Here is a 19,158-nt window from a genome sequence, read left to right as displayed (position 1 = left end):
TGTGCATATATATAGATAATGTATGTTTGGGTTTTTGTATTTTCTATGTATTTCCTTATTTACCTAATTCCTGAGTTCTCTGTCCTCTGGCCCAAGCTTTCTTTCTTTCTTTTGTTAGAATGTCTCAGTATTTGTCATGTGGTTGACTTTGCACTGCTGGTCTGATTTTTGTACTTGCACTAGTTTCTTCAATGTTTATGTATTATCATTGGAAGTATAGCCAGTGGCCATTCCTAAACTGTGAGCTGTTTGTCCTGTAGTCAGCAATATAAGAATGAATGTGCTAATACAACTTCTCTGCTGGGACCAGGAGCACCTTTCAGTATTTATGCTTCTCTCCTCCTCTGTTTATCCATTTATATGTACATAAACACTGAGAATTTCTTACCTATTAATACATGACTGCCTCTTCTGCAAAATGACAGGATCAAGCTTCCCATTCCAACTGGTATATAAGTCTAAACAGTCCTTGTTTTAACTTTTACTGATTGGGATATGAATCTTCTTCTTGAGAGAAGGTAGTTTCTGAAGCATTCAGAAATGGGAATTTTAGACAAATGACTAAAAAGCCTTTCTGTCTTTCTCTCACACTGCCCTATAACTATGCAGAGCCCTACTGTATGAAAGGGAAGGACATGGGTGTGTTTATGGGCATGGTCTCCAGTGTTCTATATCATTTCGTCTCAATCTTTTTTTCCTTTCAGTATATTTTGTTTCCTCCACCTATAATTGTTTATTAGCTCTAACTTTTCTCTTTTATCTTCATACTCAGATTATAGTTGACCCTATTTAGGGGGAGTGGAGACAGTAATAGCTTTCATGCTCTCCTGTGACTGTATGATATAGTCAGATGCTTGAAATATATTTAAAATAAATGTCTTTGAGATTATAGGTTCACATCTCTGCTATCATTTTCACCTCTGCAAATGAGTCTAGAGAGCACATGACCCATGCAAATTGCTCCATAGACCTAATCTTCAACGTTGACCACCAATTAATATTTGTCTCTGTAGCAAAGATTTAATAAATTCATAAGTATTCTTTTCTGGGAAGAATTAGATTTTTCCTTTAGAAAAAGGAAACATCTGTATTTTATAGACATATTGACTTTCTATTAACTGTATTTTATTGCCCAGTTTTTTCTCTTTTTCAGTACAATCTTTGAATGATTTGATTGAAATAGTTTCCAATTAAAGCACTTGATTATTAGACAAAAAAGAAATTTCATATACCATTTTACAGATAGTCTGCAAGCTCTCGTTATGATTGTTTACAAATTAGCATTCCTTCTTACATTCCCTTTCCTATAGTCATACCCTGTTTCTTTTGTTTGTTTGTTTTTCCTTTTTTTTTTTTTTTTTTTTTTGAGACAGGGTCTCACTCTGCAGTTCAGAATGGCCTTGAACTCACTTTGTAGTCCAGGCTGGCCTCAAACTCACAGCAGTCTTACTGCCTTATCCTCCCCTGTGTTTTTTCTTTTTCTTAATTCCTGAATCAATTATTTTTAAGCAGTCTATATTTCCATTTGACATACTAAATGTCTGTCATAAGCTTTTCAGTGGTGCTACAAATAAAAGATGGAAGAATTAAAATGCTGTGTTTACATCAAACACTAATTACCTCTAATCACCTACCCTAAATGAAGCAGAAATTTTTATATATTCAGAAGTCAAAAACAAAGAAAATTTTTGAAGAAAATGCTAATATTTTCCTAAATTTCACATAGCTATTAGGAATTATTGATACATTCCTATAAGTTAATTTTTAAAGCTAAGCCATTTAAAGGAAGGTACCCTACTATTATAATCAGCATTAACTGTCAAATAGTTACCTACTAGCAAATATACTTTTCTCCAGCCAACAGTAGTAGTTATATGGTTGGTTGCAGAAAGCCAATTATATGTTGTATCTAGACTTATAAAACTTTTCATTTTCATAAATTAGAATAGCTATATGTTCATTTATCATTGTTTTTCATACCATTCTTTAAAGTTTTTATTTTCAAGCCTAAATTCTTCTCCATTCATACCAGTATCTAAAGTCTGCACCATTTATTTTTTTTTAAGTTCCCAAAGTTATCTTCCAGTATTTTTCTGTTTAAATTTCTGTGGATTTGTTTTATGTAGAAAATACAAAGCATTTTTCATCATTATTTAGCCAATGGCAAAAAGAAAAAAATGATCACAGAACATGGGCTCATAGAGTGAGACTGTAGGGAAGAGGGAGGGTTAGAAAGACAGAGAACAAAGTCAGGTCAGCAACCTCCGTTTCTTGAGATGAACTATCTTTGTGTTTAATCTTTAGATAATGTTCTTTTATTCTTCTTATGAAATGACAGTGATAGGTAGGTCAGTGTTTTAAATGACCTTGCTTGGCAAAGTTAATAATTTACAATCCTAATTTGGTCTCACAAAATTTATTTAAATTCTACTGACCTATGAAATCTCACTTTGAGAAGCATAGTAAAGCTGCCTGTGCATAAAATACAGCATATTGTTTCTGAAAATTAAATCTCATATAGTAATGAGCAATAAATTACTTTATGCATTTAGGAAAAAAGAATATTTAAAAATCACAGTTTAACAACTAATAAGCTTCCCAATTTGTCATCAAAAGAAAAGTCAAACATATTTAGGTATGGCACTGATAGTGTAAAAACATTTTTAATAAAAGATGTTTTTCTATTTTTAAAATTGAAATTCATCTATTATGCATTTACTAGAATGCATTTTGTTTAACAGTGTACTGTTGCTCTATTACTTAATAATTCTAAGTGGAAATGATTCTGTTCTCATATTTCAAATCAGAGAAGTCAAATTAGAACCCAATATTTGATGTCTGATATCCTAAGTAGTCCTAGCAATTGTGCTTATGGAACATGAGGGCTTCCTTTGGGGTCAGCTGGGGAACTGTGCTTCTTGTGGCTCATCTAGTGAGCCCAACTGTGGCTTGATAACTTGCTTGCTCTAAAATCATACTGTTTGTTGTTTGTCCATATGCTGCCTTCCTCCTAGGACTTCTAGCAGCAGAAAGTAGGTATCCCTTTGTTTTCCTCTAAGGTTTATCTTTTATGCAAAAGTGTTTGGCTTTGCATGGTTCATACTCAGCTTCACTTTTTCCTTGGCTGTTAATGTTTAGACGTTTAAATATGAATTTTAACACTGTCTGACCATAACATAACAACCTGGATATGTCAATTTTCTGAGGTATTGCTACAAAAGTAATATATTAACTTTACCTTGTGTCATAAAAAGAAAAAGAGGCCGTGTTAAAATTTCAGCCATATTTAATAATATTATTTCCCATCTGAATTTCAAACACAATACATTAATTCTGGGGAAAGGGTAACATTTTATTTTATAGTTTGCTTTCAAGAAAACTTTCAGGGTAAGTGAATTTTTCTTTGACAATTATATAAGTGGATCTTTATTACTTTATTACTTTCTATTACTGAATGTAGTTTCAGTTTATTAATGTGGAGCTGTGATATACACTCTGAAATCATGTCTCTTAACCTTTGCTATCAGACATTTATAAAAAAGAATATGATAGCTAGATTTTAATTACAAAGGGATACAATTTGAGTACTGTACGTCAGAAAATTAAAATGTAAGAACTATGTACATACAAGTATAAGTAAAACTGAGGCAATAGGGGCAAAATGAGTAAATTGTATCAATTTCAGTGTTCTGATTATAATATTCTACAGTTGTAAATTGTTCCCAATAGAGAAGCTAAGCCAAGTATACTAGGAATCACTCTGTGTTCTTATAAACACATGTGAATCTACAATTGTCTCAATAAAAATTTCAATTAAAAATAAAATATTTACTTCAAAATTAGGTTTAGCAAGATAAAAGTAAATAAGAGACAAAGACAAAGTAGAAAATCTGGGTGCTAATGATAAAATTTATTGTCACATTTTCTTGCATGAGTTATTTGTAGCTTAAATTGTAGTTGATTTAATACAAAACTCATAGTATATTGGTTCTCTATTGCTATGTAGTGAATTACCTCAAGGTAATGTTTATCACCTCACACTGTCTGTAAGTCAGGAATGGGGGTGTGGTTTAGCTGAGTGTCTCTGCCACAAGATCTCTGTTGAGACCAGTCCAGAGCTACTATCTCCCATTGAGGCACCACTGCAGAGAGGTCTTCTTCTAAGCTCACTCATGATTATTGATAGGTTTAACTTCCTCCCCAGCTGTATGCCTCTCTGAAGGACTTCAAAACATAGCAACTTGATTGCCTAGCACTGATAATCAAAGAAAGGGTAAGAATGAGAGAATGCCTAAGACAGAAGACATAATCTTTATACTGAAATGACATCCTATCACTTCTGTCCCATTCTGTTCATTAAAAGTAAATCAATGAACTCAACCCTCTCTCCAAGGGAAGGAATTGACCACACGAGGACAAGAACACCAAGAGTAAGGATTATTGGGGGAAGGAGGATCTTAGAAGCTGCCCACCCCACCTACATACAAAGCTAAAGACTCCTCCCTCTTCCTCTCTCTTTTTTCCCCTCCCTCCCTCTCTTTTTCCTCTTTTTTTTCTCTCTGTCTCCCTCCCATCAACCAGACCTGTCATATCACTTGGGAATACCATCTTGGAGTTATCGGTAGTGTTTTTCCTTAGTTGTAAAGCTTTACACAAACAGGCACTCTATTAGTTAGCTTTTCTGTTGCTGGGACACAATACCCTACACTCACACATCAGTGTAGAAGGAGGAAAGATTTAATTTGGCTTATGGTTTCAGTGGATTCAGTTCATGGTCAGCTGACTCCAAGGAACATGTGACTGAGCAAAGCTGCTTAGTTCTCAGTGGCCAGGAAGTAGAGCAGAAGCATATGGCCAGAAAACAGAGAGCCAGGTATCACATATAGTATCTACATTCTGACAGAATACATAGCTAGAGTTTATTTCCTTAAACTAATAAACTTTAAGGCATCTGTACCATAATTTGTATAAAGAAGCTAAAATATTTATCACCATGTGTTAAGTTTTCATAATTTGAAAAGCCAAATTTGCAGGGGCTGGGGATTAGCTCATAGGCATAAGCACCTGCCTTGCAAGCAGGCAGTCGTGAGTTCGATCCCGAGTACCGATAAAAATGAAAAAGACAAAAAAAAAAAAAAAAAAGAAAAGCCAAATTTGCTTTGTGAGTGGGAATAAAAGCTGTTGACTAGAACTGGAGATGGGAAAAGTTATTGACTACAAAGGGACAAAAGGGAACTTTTTAGAGTGCTGACACACACTTAATAAAATATACCTTTGTAAGCAATTTTTTTAAAATGTTACTGCACTTGCCTAGAAAAGAGCTTTGGGTGTTAAGCATGTGTGTGTAGTGTTACAGTGTTAGATTAATGGGTCAGTAATATAGGAAAGAAAGGTTACTGATTACGGTTGAGAAGCTAGACTAGATTCAGGTGCTAGATTTGCTAATGATACTAGGCTTCATACCTGTACATATAATTTAAGAAATGCACACAAATCTTTATTGAATTAACTTCCAGGAAAACAGATGCTTCAAAACTTATTGCATGGTACACTTGAGATTTGTGTGTTTCTCTCCATGGAAATTTTACTTGAGTGAGAGGAAAAAGGATTGAAATCTTTGCTGAAGCGTTTGAGGTTGAAGTGGCTGATGTGAGCCACTCTATCATTTCCTGTGAAATGAACAAAAAAATAAGGTGAAGTGATCATGGATAACTGGATAGGCTTGTAATAAAGCAAAACAACAAACTGCTAACAATTAGAGGACCTCAATAGTAGTTACTTTTCTTTTGATCTTTGCAGATGCTTGGAATTTTTCCTGATAAAATGTAGGAAAAAAGTTTTAAGAAACTCAGCCTATTTTGAAACTGAGAACTTTTCAAACATTCTACTGTTTATTTTTCTGTCCTCCTTTCAGGTTATTTTTATTCATTCAACTTTTTCATGAGCCTTTTACTGACTTTAAAAACATGTTCTTTTTAAAAATATTTTTAAAAACCAGTTGACATATTTATGCTTTTAAAAGTATTATTTTGGGGCTGAGGATTTAGCTCAGCGGCATAACCACCTGCCTTGCAAGCAGGTGGTCCTGAGTTCGATCCCTGGTTTTGTTTTGTTTTGTTTTGTTTTGTTTTGTTTTGTTTTTGTCTTTTTCGTTTTTATCGGTACCAGGGATCGAACTCACGACTGCCTGCTTGCAAGGCAGGCACTTATGCCGCTGAGCTAAAAGTTCGATCCTTGGTACCGATAAAAAAAGAAAAAGACAAAAAAAAATTTTTTTAAAGTATTATTTCATAATAGTGATAAAACTTTTTGAAAAACTTGTTTATATCAGTAAAATTCTTTGAAAAAGCAAGAGTGTTCAAAGTAAAAATGCACAATTATCAACCTGACTGGTAGATACAAACTTGATTATCAAATGGACTATGCAAAAAGTATCAGTCAAGTACTACTCTCAAGGCAGGATATAATTACAGAAGTAATACAGGAGTGATTTGAAAATAACATGATCAGTGTAAAAGTTTGGACTAAGGGCTAGAAAAAAACTTTATATAGTAAGTAATATTAAAGAGAAAATAGACATTGGACACACCAACTGCAGATTACTCCAGTGTATTTCTGAGAGTAAAATAACATTTTTAGGGAGGACATTCTGGGAATACCAAAGTAGGAGTAAAAGACCTGGTTCCTAGGATTCAGTATTCTGCTCACTGCTGTGGCCTTTAGATAGATCATGTAAGCCTACAGAGTTTTCTAGGTAGAAAAACATTTGCCTCAAGATAGGGTTATTATAGAGTCACATAAAGTAGTCAGTAAAACAGTTCTCTGGAATTTTGTTTTTGTTTTTTGGGGTTTTTTTTTTGTTTTTTTTTTGGCTTTTTCTTTTTTATCGGTACCGGGGATCGAACTCACGACTGCCTGCTTGCAAGTCAGGTGCTTATGCCGCTGAGCTAAATCCCCAGCCCCATTCTCTGGAAATTTTAAACTGTTATATAAACATTAGCATTAAAATAATTTTCATTCTGACTTTAAGAAAGCAATGCTATAAAATATGAGAAATTGTTTTCTGTTGCTTTGTTCTGGTACTTTCTTCAGAATTTGCTCCAGAAAATCATTTTCTCTGAGTATCTCTATATGAAGTACCTTTTTTACTAAGTACTCTACAAAGTATAGCCCAGAATAGAATACAAACAGAATAGCTACAGTCCTGCCATTGAATAGACTTGTGTACTGTTTATTGATTGATTTTTTTGAAAGCCAGATGTGATAGAACATTCCTACAATCCCAGATCTCAGGAAGCTGAAGCACAAATTCTCTACAAGTTTGAGGCCAGCCTGAGCTACATAGCAAATCTAAGGCCAGCCTGAACTACCTAACAAGACTGTCTCAAAAACAAAACAAACAAGCAAAAAAAGAGATAGCTTATTCAATGGTTTTATGGAAAAGGCATCCTTCTCAGTATTTGAGAAAAGTGAATAGTTCTTTCATACACAATGATACTGATCTACAAAATGAATACCAGTAATAGTTTCAACTGCAATGTAGAGGAAATAGTAGTTTAACCATCTTGATATATATATATATATATCAAGATGGTTAAACTACTAGTTGCTCTTAATTCACTGAAAAGAAAGTTATTGTTTGGACAATTAAATGCCTGTATTGTGTACTCTGAGTAATTTAAAGATAACAATACACAATGTATTAATAATTGTTACTCTCCAATTATCTTGCTTTGAAATTTTATTTTTTCTCTTTAAAATAAAATTTTAAAAAATAAACTACAGTATTATATATTATGTATGTACATGTGTGATGTATTAATTTTCATTACTTCCAGTGTTTAAAGTCTGAAACAAATAGCAATAGAAAACCTCCAGCAATATTTTATGCCTATTTATATTTTACAATGAATTGAAAACTGTGGAACTTTTAGACACACTTGATACTGAGCTGCAGATGTCAATTATATATGTCTATCCAACCAAGAGTGTGTTCTGCAGTTCTGATAGTCACACACAAAGAAATAATGGAACTAGATGAGGTGTTAAGAAAGGTGTTTAAATGGTCAGCAGTGAAAAAAAGATTTCAAAATTAGGCCAAAAATACATGTTTATTTGATTTACAAAATGAAGGAGAAATGGAATGAAAACTGTAATTTTCCTACCTAATTATAGAAACTTAAAAGTAGGGGCAGTTTTCAGAGCTGAAAATAGGCAAGTTGAATGCAACTAGAGAAATACTTCCTTTTTTGATTCAGAACTCACTAACTTAATCACCTCTTATCCAAGATAAGACTATAAGTCAGTATAGAAGAAGTGACAGATCAAGGAGGTTTGGGAGAGGCTCCTGGAAATAAAGATGCTTGCGTGAATTGCTTCCTTCCAGCATCCATTCGGTGCGCCCACACACACAGAACACAACCAGGGAAAGCAGAGGTGCCCCTAGGCCACCACTTGCTTTTCACTTCTGCTGTACCATTTACTTAAGGGCATAGTATGCCTACTGCACATGCCCACATAAAAGCTCCTTCCTCGTGGCCAGGGATTATGTCTCTGTCTTTACTAAAGCCCCAGCCTAGTACCTGGAAAAACGGAACATCCAATAAAAGTTCTGTTTATGGTCTGACCCAAAGGGGCTTTGTTCAAGTTCTCGTCCAGCTTCCATATCCACGCATTAACCATAGCTCTTTCTGGAACCCCTTTCCCAGTGTTTCTTAGCACAGCCAAATAGTGCAGTAAGCAGCTCCACCACCTTCTAGCTGCGATCTTCCTAGACCCTTCTGAACCCCAGTACCCTGTCTAGAAAGGCAGAATAATATGTCTGCCTTACTGTGTGGGCCTGATGATGTGCCTGGAACATAACAGAGAGCACTGAAAAATTGGGAGCTGCTATTAGTATGTCTCCTTTAAGACTTCATTCAGAGGATACTTTATGGATGTCATAAAATGAATAAAACATAGACCTGCTTCAAGAACCTTACAGCTAAGAAAAAAAGAGTGACCAAGTGAACATAGAAGTCACCTGTGGAGTGTGCCAGTGGGACAGGATATGGCACTGACCACATGGGGAGTTCACAGACTGGCAGGTGATCCATCTCTGGTCAGGTATAGCCAGAATTGTTTTCTAGTCATCATTCAGGCCATCTTAGCATTTGCTTAATACAGGACTGGTTTTGCTGTAATCCTATATTATTAATAAGTTCCTGCTGGATTACGTATCAGCACAAGTTCTGCTGCGTACAAACAATAAAAACTAGGTAAGGTTTAACTGAGAGAACTGAATGAAAATAATAATTAGGTATCTGCATTACCTGTTGACTTTTTAAAACTATGCCCACAACTTGTGTCATTAGTATTTTTATTATTGTAGGTTCTTATGAAACAGAAGTTTCATAAGAATTGGATTTAATAACATGGTAAACCTGGTATCATTTAATTCTACCGTTGGTGATATGCTGGGTTCAGAGGGACATTTAGGGCTAATTTCTTCAGACCTCTTGCTTTCCAAGGCTTCCAATAAGAGGTGAATACAGAGTTGGCTTTGAACTAATTTCCATGTTTTTTTCTTTCTACTTCAAACAAAGTAAAGCTTTTGAAAAGAGCAGTTAAAAGGAAATAAACTACATTAACACCTCTTGAGGAACAACAGGAGAGATGAAGACTAATTTCTTCTTCTATCTTTTTTGTCCCATTTAATATCCATTTACTATTTCTGATAAAAAAATATCAATAGCTTTCCAGGCATAATCATTCAAAATTTAAAATTACCCATAGTTATTTCAACAGATTTTCATCTGTGAATCAAATAAACTGCCACATCCATGCCACGGACTACCCAGTAATAAAAAGGAATACTCTGTTAATACATGAAACAGCCTGAATACATCTCCAGAGAATTAAGCTGGGAGAAAACAAGGCAAGCCTAGCTAAGCATAGTGATGTACACCTATAATCCCAGCATTCAGAAAGCTAAGGCAGGAGGATCACCACAAGTTCAAGGCCAGCCAGGAATACATAGTGAGACCTTGTCTAAGAAAACAAAACTAAACTAAAAACCCAAAATGTTACATACTATAATATGATCTCATTTATATAGAATCCTTCCGATGACAAAATCATAGAAGTAGAGAATAGACTAGTAGTTGCTAGGGTTCAGAGAGGATATGATGGGAAGGAAATTAGTATAGCTATAAAAGGACAACATAAAGGATCCCTATGAGACATCCTGTGGTTTTACTATATCAGTGACAGTATCCTGTTTTTCATATTATACAACAGTTTTTGCAATATGTTACTTTTGGAGGAAACTAAATAAAGGGTGTATTAAGAATTTTTTTACAAATGCATGTATATCTTGTCATTTCAAAATAAAAAGTTAAATATTTTTAAATATCCACAGTAAGTTCATATGGATACACGCATGATTTGTGGCTTAAGCACAAAATCTCTAATATAACTAAATAGTGCTGCAATAATAAGTAGTTTATAAAGTGGTTTCTTGTTTTGGGGGGAGCTTGCTAATTTACAAAATTTGCAGCATATAGACAAGAACGGGAATGAAGTACTAGTAGGTAAATAAAGATAACTACTAGTCTTTTAGTATATTTCATTCTGGTTTTTTCTTGATTTTATGTATATATTTTATTTGGTTCTTATAATTTGAAACAGAGTATGTGTGGTTCTGCATTATGTTTTGTTGGATTTTATATCGCAATGATTTCCCTAGATCTTGAAAATTTTTCAAAAACAATTTTCATTCAGCTACATATGCCATGTCCTATAATGTGTCATTGTCTTAGATTTACTTTCTATTTTATATGATAAATATCCTTATTTATCCTCTCCTATTTTTTCCTGAAGGTAGGTTTTTGTAAGTAGAAATCAAAATTACTATATCAAAGCACATGAGCCTTTTTAAGGCAGTTTGATCTATTTACCAGATTGTTTTCTGGAAAAATGTTACTGATTTACATTCTAACCAATAAGCATATGACAGTAGATAAAGGTGTATGACAGGAATGAGAAACAGCATAGAGTTCCAGATGTTTTGGAGAGATACTGGGAATCAAACTCACAACCTCGCAGTTTCCAGGCAGGTTTTGTGCCACTGAGCTATATCCCTAGCCCTCTAGAAGGTAACTTTATCTTTATCTAAAACAGGATTTTCCTGTCTGAGCACTACCGACATTTTAAGCTAGATGATTCTGTGTTGTGGGGTGCTGTCCTAAGCACTATGGGATATTTAGTAGTGTCTCTAGCCTCTGACTGATATTGTGGAAATTAAAAATACCAGTATCTCCAAACTTTGTGTCTGTGTATGTATGGGATGTGCGTGCATGTGTGTGTGTGTGTTTCACTGGGGATTGAAGCCAGAAGGTTTGCCCTAAGCTACATCCTCAGCCCTTTTTCTTAAGTTTGCGACAAGGTCTCACTGATTGCTAAATTGGCCACAATGGGCTTGAGTTTATGATCCTCTTGCCTCAGACTCCCAGAGTGTTGAGATTATAGGTATGTGCTACACCTGGCTGTCCAGTCTTTTAAGATAAATGTCCCCTTGAGGAGAAAAAATTGCTCCTGATTGAGAACCACTAATCCAAAGATTTAAATGTGCAATGAAGCACTTAATCTTAGACTTCTCTGGTATATACAATTGTTCTGAAGTTAGCCTCTTGGATTTTCTTATGGAGTATAAAAGTGTTTAATGTCTACAGAGTACAATAAGCCAGTCATTTCCTTAAGGCTAAGTAAATGACTTGGGTGCTCCTCAGTATGACTCTTGCCTTGTTAATCCTGCAAGTACCCTGGTTATAGAAGGAAATGTAAAGAATCAACACTTCTACTCACTTTGCCCCACAAAACCGGATTGCCTTGAAATTGAAGATGCTAGTTGGACATGCTCATCAGTATATCTAGCTTTGATCTTTGTCTTCTGAATAAGAAGAACGTGACAGAATGGAAATGACTTTTGTTCTCTTGGCTTTGTACGTAATGATGAAAAGGAAAGGAATGATGTAGAATTTTTATTAACTAAAATTGAGTCCTTAAAAGTCCTCCGAAGTTTATTTTAAGCAGCAGGAACTCCCAGTTGATGATTTGGTCCCCAAGATCTACAGCTGGCTGTGCTCTCAGTTCATGAGAATGCCCACCTGTGTTTCTGTAATACTGTAAGACACCCTGGTGTCCTGATATTCAGACTTTCTGATATACAGCTTGCTGTTCCCTAATCATTTGTTTGCTCAATTAGAGTTGGCGAATCTTTGAAATTCAAAGAACACATTCTTCAGTTTAGTTTTTAAAATGAAGAGCACAAAAATACATCGTTGAGAATATAAACTCAGTGAAAACACTCTGTCTTTAAATGACATGAACAACTCCTTTGAGCTTAGCCTTTAAAATTCTGATGTTAGTTCATTGTTCTTAAAAGTAAGATTACAATTAACCTATTATACAGGTTAGTTTAACACTGACTTTCTGTACTAGCTGTCTCTGTTCTTTTGGTTCCTTAGGAGCAGTCTCACAGGTGCTGGACAGCCTGGAAGAGATTCACGCACTTACAGACTGTAGTGAAAAGGACCTAGATTTTCTACACAGTGTTTTCCAGGATCAGCATCTCCACACACTGCTAGATGTAAGTCTTGTTTTCTTGGGTTTTTTTTTTTTTTTGGTAAGGTGAGTATTTAGCATAAGTTTTTACTTTACATTAATTCTCAGATATCCATTATAACAGTCCTTTTTCACTTGCCTTATACTTATGAGAAATGTAGAAAAATCATCCAACATAGATTCAGAATTGAAATAAAGTAAGTGTGTAGTGCAAAGGCAGTATACTCTTAACAGTGGAAAACTATATGTTTATAATTATATATGCATGCAAGTGATATATTAGTTTTTTAAGAGGGTAGTACAACTATAATTTATTAAAGTATTTGTATTCTATTAGAAGAATCCTGATTTTAACTGTGATTGCTTTCTATTGACTTTAAATCTCATTTTAAAATATTATGCCTTAAGCATAAGTATAGAAGAGAAAAAATTAAATAAGATATTGTGTGTCTGACTGTATTCACAGATTTCACATTTCACATCACTGGGTTTCAAGACTCAGTGTCTTCTCCTTGAAAGACTATATTCCATCATATGACAGGTCCATTGACAGCACATTGAAATCCAGAGAAAAAACAGAAGCTGACCAGTTGTGTCCACCTTCAGTTCATTCACAGTTTGAGTAAAATACCTCAGCCAACTCTGTTCATTTAAGCAGTATAAACTTTCTTGAGTGTACACATGTTAGTCATTTTATAAGAAAAACTCTCCCAAACAAGTACCTAGAACTATCTAGTGCTAATTCATCTACTATATGATGCAAATTTACACCAAAGTAAAATTTTCCTGAATTTACTCTGTAGTAGCAATGGGAGTTGCCCTGGTGCCAGGGGGTAGTAGATCTTAAGTGACTGGCTAAACTATTTAGTGACTAAACAGGTTTGGGAAATGCTACATTCTTTAGTCCCTTTATACAAATTCACAGTGGACATTATGGACAGCTCTGAGAAGTCCTAAAGCAAAGAAACCTGTTGAACTTTGTTAACAGCTTTTCTCAAACTAACTCAGGCACAGATCATTTATTCACAATTGTGATGAGCTCTGTTTGGATTAGGATCAATTGGAGAAAACTAAACTAAGAATGTTTCAGCTTCACACTGTGTAGTTCTAAATTTCTAACAGCTGCCTCTCACCATCAATTTGGTCACTTCAAAGTAGTCATCAGATTTCCATAGGTAGTTTGGGTTTTTTATGTAGTGCATGTGTTGGTTAGAGCTAACTAAATGCTGTAACGTGCAGTTCTAAAATTTGAGTTCTTATCAGAATAAAAGCTTATTTCTTGCTCATCTTACAATACAATGGCAGCAGGTAAGGAGGTTCCACAAAGTCATTCAAGAACCAAGGCCTCTTCCGTTGTATGCCTCTGCTGTCTACCAGTATCTTAGAATCTTCTGCTGTATCCCTTGCATCCATCCAGCATAAGAGAGAAGAAAAATCATGGATAGTTTTGCAGTATCAATGTTGTAAATTGGCTACATCCCTTTTACCCACATTATATTGGCAAGTATTAGTTCCATGCCTAATATCACTAACCTAGATGCAAGGGAACTGGAAAATATAATTTAGAAACATTTTCAAGAAGATAAAGAATTGAATCTCTTCTTTAGTGTAATTTATCTGAAGTAGTTTGAGGAACATTTATTTTAAATAGCTACTAAATACTAAATATTTTACCTTCCTTGGACACCAAAAAGTCCTTGAAATTAATTCTGTTTTGTGACTAGCTCAGTAACATTCCATTGTCACAGTCTCTTTCAAAAGCAGCAGCATTACTATTATTGTTATGCATTATTTGAATTATAATTTGACTTCTATTTATTGGCTACTTAAACATCTAGTGCTCAGTATAATCGCTTCATATAATGCTGAAAGTTTTCATAATTGTGAATCTCCCACAGAAGCCCAGGAGAACAAGCGCAGTTAGGAAAACTAATTAGTGGGATATTTAAAAAGAGGATATAGCAGTGTCTAGAGATTATATTTCAGTATAGTCAGTGATTTGGTCATTGATGAGTAGATTTGCTGTTTTATTTTGGGTTTTTTTGTTTTATATCAAGGACTTTTTGTAATTTAAAGGTTCCAAGAAGCCCAAATTGTTGTAAAAGTTGTATTTTTCTTACCAGGGTAAAAGATGCATGTCTTAGTTACTTTCTTGTGGCTGGAACCAAATACTCAACACCTACAAGTTAAAGGAAAAAAGGTTTGTTGTTGCTCACAGTTTGTAGAGGCTTCAATCCATAGTCAGCTGGTTCCAAGGCAAGGTGACATGACAGAGGGAAAACAGTTCGTAGCAGGGTAGACAGTAATTGGAACAGCAAGAAGAGATAAGAAGGATAGATATATATAAATATAGATATCCTTCCAGGCCACACCCATGACCCACCTTTTCCCACTAGGCTTCACATTCCAACATCACACCCAGCTATAAACTCATCAGTGGACTAATCTAGTGTCACATACCCATGGTCCAGTCAGCTCCCAAAAACCCCACCTATGAGCTCGTGAGTCTTTGTACATAAGCCGTAACAGTGTTTAAGCACACCAAGCATGAGGCTTCAGGGGAGATACAAAAACACTGCTGGCTTGTGCAGAGGGACAGATATTTACACACAAATTGGGCCTTTCCAGATGCATTTATTCCCTGATACAGAACTTCTCAGACCTCAGTAAAAACATTATTTTTTAGTAATTTTTATGTTTGGTAAAAACTGTCATAATTTCAGAAGATATCCATAGATTTTAGTGAGGAAAAAATACTTAAATTTCCTTTGGATTCTTTTGAATTATAAACCTAGAGAAGTGTCTGCATTATCAAGCCTCTGCCCTGTCAATATAGCTCAATTTTGTAAAGAAGCTATTGGACTGAGAATGAACCCTGCCCATTATAAAAGACAGGGCATCAGGCTGGGGAAGTAGCTCAGAGGTAGAACACTTTCATAGAATGCACAAGGCCCTGGGTTCCATTTCCAGTGCCAGAGAAAACTAAGACACAATGTCTTCTGATTTTTGGAGACAAGTGTCACCTAGGGACTCCAGAGATGTCCTGAATATGAGCTGACCCTAGGCAGTGTTTGGATATATGTGGTTCTGAATATCCAAACTAAGACATCCTTAAATAAAAACTTAATCATTATGAATGACCTAAGCCATGATTGGTATATAGCCGTATGCCATATATCCTGTAAGATTTATTAAGCTCTTGTTTCATTGCTAAAAGGCTACATTTCAATGACATAATGAAGGCAATATGCCAGTGACTGGCATTCTTAAATGCTTATGGTATACATTAAAGAGGAAACCCAGGCATGACCAACCTTTTAGAAGAAATGTTTCAAACTTTGATCATCCATTTTTCTTTCTTTTATGTTCCATATCCCATGCTTGGTTTCAGATAATTTTGTTTTACAGAATCAAAATGTATTCCAGGTGGTAGCACCAAGTGGCATTGTTTTGTGGGCCTGCATTGATTAAGGTTATTTAATCATACTGAGCCACTTTGTAAAATATCTTTATGTTTGTTATTCCTTTTAGTTCAATAGCACTATTATCCCTAAAATTGAGACGATAATATTTAAGCTGACAAAGAGAAATAAGAAATGTTCCTAGTGATAAATAAAGATCATCCAGGACTGTTTTTTCTAGTCAGGTCTTTAATAACAAGCTTAAAATTATAAAAGATATTAGAATCTAAAGGAAACAAACTGCTGAGTTGAAAGAAAGTACTGTAACAGCAATATGGATGAACCTGGATGACACTGTGTTCAATGAAACAAGCCAGGTACAGAGGAGCAAACAACCTATGATCTCACTCATAAGTGGGATCTAAAGAAGGTCATCTCATAAAAATAGAGGAGAGTAATCTCAATGGCAGGCTGGGAAACTTAGAGGAACTGGGGAAATAAAGAGTGGCTGGTCAACAGGTTTGGGTTACTGTTAGGAGGAGTAAATTCTGCTCATCTATTGCACAATAAAGTGACTATGGTTAACAATAGTATTTTCACTATTTTAATAGCTAAAAGAAAGGATTTTGAGTCTTCTCACCACAATGAAATGATAGCTTATGAGGTGACAGGCTAAATGCTTTGATTTGATTATTACACAATGTACACATCTATCAAAACACCACATCATACTCCACAAATATTTAAAATTATCGTGCAGAGTTTTTTTAAGGGAGAAATACACTGGTTTCACAGAGGGGGAAACTTTTTCTGATTTTAAATTTAGTAAAATACATCTAGTTTAATCTGCAGTTAGAAACAGATCCAGAAATGTCTAAACATTTACTGCCATTTTACTTATACCTTGGCACACATACACTGCTCCTTATTTTGTGAAGAGAAATATAGAGAAATGAGGAGAACCTACTTGATCTATTTGTTTCAATCTATGTTTAAGTCTACAATGAGATGATCTATACAGTGACTTAGCAAGACCCAATCTCAAAATAAAAAATAAGGATTGGGGATATAGCACACTATGAAATCTCTGGGTTCAGTAAGAATTAAGATGTGTGATAAGTACATGTACCTACTCCCTAAGGTGAATATACTAGTAAAATAAAATCAAATTAAGAATTTTTTTTTAAAGTAACAGAAAGATAGATAGATAGATAGATGATTGATTGATTTTAATATGCTGCTTCAGTTACCTGGGCTGCCAAACTGAAGTGCCACAAAACTGAGCAGTTTAAAACATTCGAAATTTAGCCAGGTGTGGTGCTACAGACACCTGTAATCCCAGCCCAGGTTGAAAGCTGAGGCAGTAAGATCATAAATTCAAGTCCAGCCTGGACAATTTAGTGACTCACCAAGACTCTGTCTCAAAATTAAACATTTTTTTAAAGGGTTGGGGATATAGCACAGTGCAGAGGCCTGAAGTTCAATCCTTAGTCCTAGAAAAAACAACAAAAACCAAGAAATGTGTTGTTCTCCAACAGTCCTGCAAGCTAGGAATTCCTACATCAGGGTGTCAGCACTCTGCAAAGTCTTGAGGGAAGCATCCTTTCTTGCCTCTAGCTTCTGGTAGTCGTCAGCTGTCCTTGGTGTTTCTTGGCTTATGGACAGATCACTCCAATCTCTGCCTCTGTGCACCAAATGTCTTTCTACCCTGTGTTTTTGTGTCTGTTTTTACATGGCCTTCTAAGGACACCAGTCATTGGATTTAGAACCTGCTCTAATCCAGTGTGACCTCATTTTAATTAATTACATTGAAAACCACCGTTTCCAAATAAGGTCACATTTTAAGTTTCCAAGTAGTTATGAATTTTAAGGAGATAAAATTCAGCCTTGTAGAGTATGGGAAGTTGATTTTACCTTGGATTAATTAATTCTTTAGTTATAAGTGCAAATGATTCAAATCTAATATATAAGAATGAAATGTTACCCTGCCAATAAATCTTTAGACTTTTGTGGGAATTGGTGTTAAAGTGTGGTACGTATTTGTATGATATTTTGAATCAGTGAATTGGAATTTTTATATGATATCTTGGTGGTCAATTGATGGATAAGTTTTTGATGATTTTATTTTTCAGATAAGAACCGTTTTGCATGTTATTTGGCAATAATCCTGTCTTCTCAATTTTTGTAATAATTTTCCTGTTACAGAAAAAATGTTTACTCTGTAAGTCAACAGTGTTACAAAACATTGTTAAATGACACATTTCTCTTTCTCTGCCATATTTGACAACGAAGTTTTTTAGCATTCGTCCACCATCTGTCATACCTCTGAACAGCTTTTAGCATTTGTTACATACTGCATTTCCTTAGTAATTATGATGCCCCCACCTAATTAAGATTATTTTCATATCAAATCTTAAAAATGTTTTCTAAAACTGTAATCAATGATTAGATCACAAAAGCAAAAAAAAAAATCTAGCTGCAATAGCAGCTTAATTTAGAAGTCTTTGTAATACTCATTTTTAAGTAGACTTCTATAATAGGTTAAGTAATATTTTTAGGTAATGCATTAGGAATAAACTGGTGCATGGAATCCAGCATATTTTGACTGATATCTTTATTTTAATGTTTTACTGTTTAGGGAGAGTTAGAGAGTTTTTCCATCTGGCCTGAAGTTAGCACTGGAAAACTACTCCTGTTTTACTGTTTTGCTTTTTTCAGATGACATTAATTTAATGGTCATATTTGGAATAGCATATTTTTAGAACTCAAAAGTTTCCTAAAGGAAAAAAATGGAAGTTTTACAGTAATCTGATGATGATGTTTTAAGGAATTTGGAGTCTGAGGACAAAGTCAAGATAGTTTGAACGTCTAAAGAAATTGCCAGTCAGGAAATGTCGAAGCTAAGTTTCTCATGAATTTGCAGTCCAGTGAGTTTTGTACTTAAATTTCTCAACAAGACCTGTCTGAGGACTTTGGAAGGCTGAGATGCTGGCAAGCTGGTAGAATCCTATCAGGTGTAAGAGTCAACTTCGGCAAGTATGAAACTGGCTGGGTAAGGGGCCCTTGCCCATTGGCAAGGTTAAGATGGTTATTGTGCTGCTTGCTTCCAAGTATACTGCTGCTTATTTGGCATTTGAGAGCCTCTAATTCTACC

The 19,158-nt window shown here is 34.9% G+C and overlaps 1 protein-coding gene across 14 annotated transcripts in view; it reads left to right on the top strand.

Moving 5' to 3' along the window:
- Cask (calcium/calmodulin dependent serine protein kinase) overlaps window positions 1-19,158 on the top strand; it is a 379,314-nt gene that overhangs the window by 282,231 nt on the left and 77,925 nt on the right. For 10 of the 14 annotated variants that reach the window (XM_013151957.3, XM_003469430.5, XM_063245744.1 and 7 more), the window contains 2 exons: window positions 3,015-3,032; window positions 12,507-12,628. In XM_013151957.3, coding sequence (XP_013007411.1) covers window positions 3,015-3,032; window positions 12,507-12,628 — 140 coding nt within the window. The remainder of the gene's footprint in view (window positions 1-3,014; window positions 3,033-12,506; window positions 12,629-19,158) is intronic. The other 4 variants (XM_013151955.3, XM_013151958.3, XM_013151956.3 and 1 more) reach the window with 1 other exon arrangement.

This window comes from Cavia porcellus, unplaced genomic scaffold (assembly GCF_034190915.1).
Source record: "Cavia porcellus strain 051 isolate PalLab524CR breed Dunkin Hartley unplaced genomic scaffold, mCavPor4.1 scaffold_3, whole genome shotgun sequence".
NCBI lineage: Eukaryota > Metazoa > Chordata > Mammalia > Rodentia > Caviidae > Cavia > Cavia porcellus.
The sequence above is the reverse complement of the archived record's forward strand: the minus strand, read 5'-3'. Positions and strand labels throughout refer to the sequence as shown.